Below are 8,548 nucleotides of genomic sequence, written 5' to 3'. Positions count from 1 at the left end.
TTCATCATCTTGTAAAGGCTTTTTAGCTGCTTGACCACAGTGATAATTGGTGATGGAGGCCACCACTTATAGTGGCCAGATAATGATGAATGATGCAGGCAGTGAGAGGCCATTAGGATTCTGGTAAAAAGGAATAGTATACACAATATAGATGTCAAAAAAAAATTAAAAAAAAAAGAAAGCAATAGCTACATTGTAGAATTTAGAATAATTAAATGTGATTTGGTTTTGGATTTGGTTGGGGGTTTTCTTTGCAGTAGTAGTAGTAGTAGTAGTAGAAAAAAAACCACTGTTGTTATAATTCCTTCAAATGTGTGTAGAGCATTTTCCTAAATTGAATATTCAGTATTACTGAAGTACACTCACAAGACCTAATCTCAGTATAAAGCAGTTTAGAAGTTTCAAAGTGTTTTACACCAATGGAAGATAGGGACTGTTTTCCTCCAGATATTCCTGAGCTTAAATTATCTAAAATACTTCAGTCTATACGTAATTAAGCAGATGAATAAATCTCACTGAAGTTTAAAAGCTGCTGATGTGATTTAAGATGTTACAAAATTAAATTCTGTTTGGAGCTTAGATCCAAAAGCTTAACTCCATCCCCATTCAGCAGTACATTTAGGCAAGTTTAGACACTTGCTTAAATCAATAGGATTAGATGTTTGCTTGAAGTTGTCCATGAATTTAAATGCCATGCTAAGTAGGAAAGCACTTATGTAATGGATTAGCTCCGGTTGAAATTTTGTAATTATTATCCAGAAATGTTTTTAAGGACCTGAAATACATTCATTTTCCCATTAATTTTTAAATCATCTTCTAGACAAGAGAAAATGTTTTCACTTTTAACAAATGTTTTAACTTTCCATCCCATTACCTTACCCTCTTCCACCTTATTTCCACTACAGAAATCAAAAAGTGGCAAAAAGGGGGAGTTCTTTTTTCATACAGATGGGGAAGAGAAGATCAACTTTTAATTTTTTGGTTTAAAAAATACTAGAAAATTTCAAACTAAGCAAGTCTGTGCAAAACCAATTCATTGATGTCATTAATACTTTTCTAAGTGGGCCAGATGAACACAAGACTTGAAGGTTTTCACTGGAGTGTATAAAGAGCTCCAAGTACTCTTTCCTGACATGAATGTCTGTAACTTCATACCAATTTACCAGTTTTTTTCACAGCCTCAGGATGAACAGGTACTCACAATCTAAGAGCAAGACAAGAAACAAGCCAGCATTTGTATTAAGAAACATTTTTATTAACAAAACAGTAAATTCCACTTGCTTAGCATTTCCAATAATGAATAAATTGGCCTTGCAACAAATAAAAAAATTGTAAATATCTATCACAGAAAGCACTATAAGGTTAGGGGCATTGGGCCTCTCTTTGATGTCTTAGGGTTGAAAGTTTCACACGTTATTTAGTGTTTTGTTAAAAAAGGCAACACAATACAGTCATAGAAATGAAGCCATCTCAGTCAAACAAATTAGGTTATTATAGAGAAAGGATCCAATTTTATGTTAGGTAGTTGGTTTATGTCTGTTTGTTGTTGCTGCTGCTTTTAAACAAAAAAGAATTTTAAATCCACTTGCTGGCATTTCTGATACATCCATAATTTTTTGTTGTTGTTGTTGTTAAATTATGAAATTAAAGAGGAAAAAGGAGAACCTTCAGAAACAGTGTTAAAATTGTGTTTTCTTATTTTAATAGTAGGAGATCTTTTTTTTTTTTTTCCTTGATGTATGGATTTAGTTAAAGATTGATCTACCAAACTGCCTGGAAGTTGGCCTGACAAGGCTATTTCATTAATGCAATCAATCCCAAGCAGAAAAGACCATTTCATCTCACCCAAATCATTTTCTGTCATGCCCAGTCTCCTGTCAACAGATTATTCTTGTTCTTCTAGTACCTTCAAGCACTGAAATCTGAACAACACCTGGCTTTCAACTTCTTTCCCCCCTCCAGCTGAAGTCTCTTGCTTCCAGCAATGACCTCCAGTCACCCTTGCCCCTGCCATTCCCTGAGTACAGCTGTCTTGTAAAGGTGGGAGAAATGATGAGTGCCACAGGTGAACAACAATCTAAGAAATGAACATCAGATGGATTTTGTGGTTTTTGTGATTTTTTTTTCCTTCACTTTTGCGTAAATGCTAATGAAAATAAAAAGTCGTTTCACAAATGCAACATGTCACACCTTGATGTGGTTGGCAAACTTCAAGAGAGGTGTTTCCATGTCAGCTACATGTATTTTTAAAGTGCTCTGACTCCCAGATAGATAGCTGTACCAGTTCCCAACTTTATTTCATCAGCTACAGTGAGTAACACACAACAAAATGTTTTGTGTCTGCTGTTTAAAGCTAATTTTAAATTTCTCCTTCTTGTCTGTAAAGTGTGAATGTTGGTATCCCTCCCAGGAGGCCTTCTGATGATTTGGTTGATTTCTATTGAGCTACCCTCTTTCTGTCTAATGCATTCCCTTTGAACTTCAGTGTAAATAAAATGTTATGCTATGATTTATTGCTGTGAAACTAATGAAATATTACTAGAAAAAAAAAATTCCAAACTTAACGTGTAAATTACAGCATTACATTTCATGTGTTTAACTAAAATGCATTAATGTTTTATATATGCAAGATAAGCTGTGTCACTTTAAAACATAATGAACTTATATCTGTCTGGTTATGATGTCTTGCAATACTACACAATCAACTTAGCTAAAAATACTTTTTCATATGTCAAAATGCCCACCATTGAAAAATACTATCGTGCACCTCAAGAGTATTTCCTTTTTGGAGAAAGGGATAAATTCTGCAATAGAATCAGCCTGGATAATTACAATGGGTTTTTTTAGATCTTTTACCACCCAGTGCTGTAGTAGCTGTTCTTCATATGAATGCCAGATAAACACTATATGATACTTCCTAAGATTCTCAAGAAACTCATCATTCTTGTAATTTCTAAGAACAAGGTTTCTGTAAGGCAAACCATGCTCTCCAATAGTGAAGCTTTGACTGGAAGCCAAAGGCCAGTTTAAGTCACTAAACATTTAGCTAATTAATGAATGTATATTTCTAGGAAAATTGGCCATTCTGATCAACTTCATTGATGCATATCAGGAGCAAGAGATGGGGATAGGAGGGAGAAGACAAATTACAGTAGAGATATATTTTTGCTTTCTAGTCCACTTCTTTCATACAAACTACTGAAACTTAATTGCAACATAATAGAGCTGTACAGGTAAGAAAAAAATTAGCTGACTCTTATATACATTCATACACATCCCCCTTTGTATAACCACTACACTGTAAATTAAAAATCAGAAAAAAAAAAAAAAAGAAAAAAGGGGAAAAAGTCTGGGACAATTTATAATGGCTGCAAAAAAACTGAAGAATGTCTGTTGCTCCAGATGTCATAAAACTCTCTATACCTAGCAACACTTATAACATTGAGTTTACCAAAAATGGCTGAAGAGCAGATATAGTTTGCATTTTCTATACAACAGGCTATAAAACATCACTTATCACAGTCCAGAAAGCACATATAGATGTGTTTTTATATAAACATATGTAATAACATATTAAGCGTGCATGAAAATTTCCCAATGATTGCATCTATGCCCTCTTGTTTTTCTTTTTTTTTCTTTTTTTTTTTTTTTAATATTTTTGTGGAAATGTGCCTTATATTCCAGATTTTTGTTTTTGTTTTTGAAAATAAGGCCTCCATACTATTTTCCTCACAACCAGAAAGGGGCTTTTTGAAAGTATTTCTACATAAGTCTTCAGAAAAGCCAGCACTTTGTTTCAAAATGCAAGTTTCCAATCACTGCTTCACTGCACCAGACGGCAAACTCTTTATGTTTGCTTGTTGAGTCACCACATTTAATGACAGTCTTCTCTGACAATAAGACTAACTTACTTCTCAAGAAAGCGCTAGCACTTTGGCTAAATCCAGAATCATAGGTAGCTTCTTTTTTCTTTTTTTTTTTATTTTCCTGTTTTGTTTTTTTTTAATTTGATTATTTTTTCATATTGTGCCTCGATGTTGTAGTAATACTCCTTGCTTTATGAGTGCGTGGTGTCATCATTGTCTTTCAGAAACGTTCCAGCAACATAAAGACAGGCAGAGTAAATGAAAACACTGTGGATGTTAGGGAATTTATCAGCTCCTGTTTCTGAAAAACAAGAGCATGAAATGCTTGTTTTTAAAAACAGTCTTTCCTTTCTGATTGCATTCCCTGTCTTTTCTGTTTGTTTGTTTTTGAATGTGCTTCATAAAAAGTAAAGTAAATAAGTTTGTATTATGTCTCAGATAAAATGAAGACTATTTCTATACAAGCGTTCTTTTAGATGTTGAGATCAGACATAGTACTCCTTATCCTTATTTTTCTTGTTTTTGTTGGAACTTTTAGCGCTGTTGGGCTGTTTCTCCTTGATCACAGCCCCGTTGGATTGTGCTGAGTTACTGATGTAGTTTCGACTCTCATCCACGTGGTAGGAGCCTTCGTCTCGATTCCTGTACTTGTACATGGCATACAGGAGGATGAGGATGCACAGCGCCGCCGCCGCCACGATCCCAACCACCATGCCCGTCGTGCTGCTGGATTCGCGGATCACCTCGGACGAGCCGGGGTACTCCCGTCCTCCTCCTGCCCTGGTGGGGTTTGCTGTGGGTAGATAAGGAAAGAAAGGAGAGGTTATCCTTGAGTTTCCACATGGAGGAGTCAGTCATGCCTGCTGCTACGGCCATGTGTCCTTCTAGCTGCACCCGCCAGGCCAGGACAGCCTGGAGATGCACTGATGCCTCAGGTCTTAGCTTTCAGATTTTTCAGATTCTGTTCTGCTTTGGTGTGTAAGACTTGGCTTCTTATTAGGGGATGGTGAGCTCTTTTCACAGAGCAGGTAGGCAAAATAATTCCTTCTCTAGCTGGGGACCCAAGGACAGCCCATCCAGATCTCAGGCCCAAGAGCATAAACAACGGTGGAATGAAGAGAGAAAACAAGAAGGATGGGACTTCACGGGCTAAAGGGCTAAAGCTGTATTGGACAATTAGCTCCAATATGCTAATTGGCCAAAACTTATAAAAGTGTGAGACCCCATGGCTGGTGGTCTCTAATTTTTTTTGTCCATTTTGGGTTGTGCTGCCCAAGGTGGATCTATTGAGGCCTCGTAATAAATCCCTACTTAATTCTTTAGCTCCATCTAGTCTTTGTTCTAGGTCAGCCTACACAAGGCATCAGCACCCCCCTCTTCTAGTCCAAAACCAGTTAGGGTTGCAGTACATCTTTTTCAGGCTTAAAGGAAAAGAACAGCAAAGAACACCTCGTTGTAGCCTTCAAAGGTGTAATTTGTCCTAGTGTGTTGTTAGGCAAATAATGCCTAAATAATCTGAAATAACAGATGTGCCACAATTTAAATGCAGGGACATGAACATCTCAGAGGAAAGGATTTCCCTCTCCCTTTCTCTCTCCCTCTCTTTCTGTAAGGAGCAAAAAGTGACACCATACTATTTATTGAGAAGGCAGTGACGATAAGACGGAATGGAGGGGGAAAAAAGAAGAAAACGGCTGATAGCAGCCAATAAATTCACTACAGATAAGGTATCCTCAGCTCTCCTGTACTCTTCCCTTTCCTCAGTTTCTCCTTTCCTTCTAATGTTTTCTTTTCTTTTTAAAAATGAATTCTATTTATTCTTACTGCTTTTAGAGAGCTATCCAACCCTTTCTCCTATTTTCTACTTCAGAGTCCTCCTTGGATATGGCTACACTTTAGAGCACTTTTTCACTCACTTCTCCCATTCCTTTTTTTCATCACTGAGCCCATTATCAGATGTTCCTTCAAGGATTGCTTTATGCCCCAAGAAAACCTCTCAAATTGCACAGAGTAAGGACTCAGCCTCCTAAGAAGCCACCTCTGAGGCCAGACTCTGGTCTTTTCAGCTGTGATGTGAATAGATCTGACCTATGTCTTCACACTGGAAAATCTTCTTGATAGGAACTATTGTGTTGTCTGGCATATTTTGAGCCCTTGCACAGCCATGAGGAATGAAACCCTAATTCCAGGAGGAATTTTTAGTTTAAATGCTCTCAGCACACACAGTGCTTTTGTGTTTTCCATGATCTCCTTTCTTCGTTGAATTTTGCAGCAGCAGGGGAGGCAGATCTTTAGATAGAATCACAAAGTGGTGATAGCTGAGATGGATCCTCTCTAGTCTAACAAGTGTCATGGACAGAAATGAAGTTATCTGGGTTAATGCAGTATTCCTCTGATTATACCAGCATGTCCAAACTTCTGGGAGGCTGTGTGTCCTCAGCACTGCCAGCCTTGGCTGAGCTCAGGAGAGCCAACCTGGCTTGGAGAAGCTGCATTTATGCATCATTATGCATGGCTAAAAATTCAACCAGTAAAATATAGATGTTAACTAAAAGTACTAAATGCCAGCTTTACCATACATCCAGGATCTTAACTTTATCAGGGTGTGCCTACAGGTATCATTGTACTGAGGTGTGCTAGAAAAGGGTCTTGCTCAAGGTCCACAAAAGCACACTATGCTCCAGAGTCACTTTTTAAAGCACTGTAAAGACATAACAGGAAGATGATGATTTTAAGGATGCCACTTTAAATGTAATGCCAGTCAAAATATCAATACCAGTCCAAAAATTGCAACAAGTTTGGACTACCAGAATTGAAAGCAGCCACCAGCTACAGACATCTACAATTGGCCTATGAATAATAAAACATAGCAAAAAAGCCACAATTCCCCACAAGAATAAGTTCCTTCTCCACTCTGTTATTATTCATCATTTATTTATTGGTGACCTGTGTTCTTACTGCTGAAACACTTCCTCCTGGCCGTTATTTCAAACAGGTTTAAAGAAGTTGACATTTTTTTCAGCTGAAAGAACAGAGACATAACTATAAAATTTAAAAAACCCATATCAAATAGTATTTTAACTTTTTGTATCCTTCTGAAAGTTCTCCCTTGTTATGAGTTGGGGCCGTTGGTACTTTCTATGGCAACACAAGAGGTCTTGAAGGTTTTAAGATGTTTATGTCATTTCAGGGCAGATGCCAGCCTTCAAAGAAAGGTGCCCTGTTCCAAAGTAGTCAGTGACTGGTTTAGATCCTGTTTGTTCATTGTAGCTATTGTAGAAAATGGAAATTCTTTTACACTTAGGGTGTCACTTACTGTTTTACAAGAGACAATGCATTGGGTGCAGAACAAAGACTGAGTATTTCCATAGTGAGTGAAAATGAGAGAGTCTTATCTTACTGTATGTGATTTCAGGAAATTAATTTCTGTCTGAGAAATAATAGAAGCCACTGAATACACTGTCAATACCTGATGGATTAACAGCTGCTCTTTCTCTTTAAGATACATACATTTGGGCCAAATGCTGTCAACTAACTTTGCAATTAATGTCTACTAAATGACAGTTAACAGCTTGCTCAGAGGAAAACATTCTAATATTGCAATCTAAAAGAAACATCTAAGGTATATTTTTCAATGTTACCTAAATTCCTGCCTCTCACCTGATGGCTTCCTTTTATTTTAAGAATGTTTTCACAATTGTCTCATTTAACCCATCTGTCTGAGAAATATTCAACCACTACACTGATGTTATTTAAACTTATAACATTTCAAAGCATCTGTTGTTGCATTTGTTTGGACTTCTGGAAAAGGAGCAATTCAGCAAGGAAAAGGACTTGCTATTTTTGTTCCATTTACATTAAAATATGAATTTAACCTAGCAGAGCCTCTCCAGACAAATAAAAGAGGAGGAAATAGAAAAGTTTTACAAAGCACATAGGTTTGTCTGTGAGGACTTTAGATACGAACAGCTAATGGAGTACACACCAAAAAAGAGTCCTGTTCTGAGAGATGGAGGAAAGGGCCACTGGAAAAAAGTCAACCTTAATTTCTTCTGAAATCTATATAAATAAATAATTCCACATCCATAACATGGCTGAAATAGCTGCCTTCTATTTAAGCAGTGCCTTTGTTTGACTAAGACTGAAGTCAATTCCAAGGGGAATTCACCTATATTTTTTCTCCTGCAAGACAGGAAGGATTGCAAGGGATAGCAGACGATGTCAGTGGAGAGCAAATGAAGAGTATAAATTTACAGAAATCATGCTCTTTGCTTCCCAGCTCTTTGGCAAACACTGGATGCAGTTTTCTTCCCAGCATCTTGGTAGCTGGACCAGGCAGAGCCATTGGCTCCTGGCACGTCGGCAGAGGTGTGTCTGCAGGTAACCTTGCCTCTTACTCAGCTGCAGTGTCTCTTAGTGTCTGCAGCATGAAAAAGATATTAACACCATCCTAGACATCTTACTGTAAATGAGAACTGAAATACCTTCTTGGAGTATGTTAAGATTAAATGACATAAAATATTACTCTGATTTTAAGAGTAAAGGGTTGTCACAAAAATATACCCAAAGCCCAAACCCTGAAACTATCTATTTATTAAAACAACAAATTGAGGTTGGTTTGATTAGGAACAATAAAAAATCATAAAGGCAGTAAATATGCTCAAACCTTGCCATACCAGTGA

The 8,548-nt window shown here is 37.1% G+C and overlaps 1 protein-coding gene across 13 annotated transcripts in view; it reads right to left on the bottom strand.

Annotated features, from left to right (window-relative positions):
* Nucleotides 1-3,686: 3,686 nt before the first annotated feature.
* NRXN1 (neurexin 1) overlaps nt 3,687-8,548 on the bottom strand; it is a 668,036-nt gene continuing 663,174 nt past the window's right edge. For all 13 annotated transcript variants that reach the window (XM_030236511.2, XM_050972677.1, XM_030236512.2 and 10 more), the window contains one exon: nt 3,687-4,659. In XM_030236511.2, coding sequence (XP_030092371.1) covers nt 4,352-4,659 — 308 coding nt within the window. In that variant the 3' untranslated portion in view covers nt 3,687-4,351. The remainder of the gene's footprint in view (nt 4,660-8,548) is intronic.

This window comes from Serinus canaria, chromosome 3 (genome assembly GCF_022539315.1).
Source record: "Serinus canaria isolate serCan28SL12 chromosome 3, serCan2020, whole genome shotgun sequence".
Taxonomy (NCBI): domain Eukaryota; kingdom Metazoa; phylum Chordata; class Aves; order Passeriformes; family Fringillidae; genus Serinus; species Serinus canaria.
Note: the sequence above shows the minus strand (reverse complement) of the source record. Positions and strands in the feature narration are given on the sequence as shown.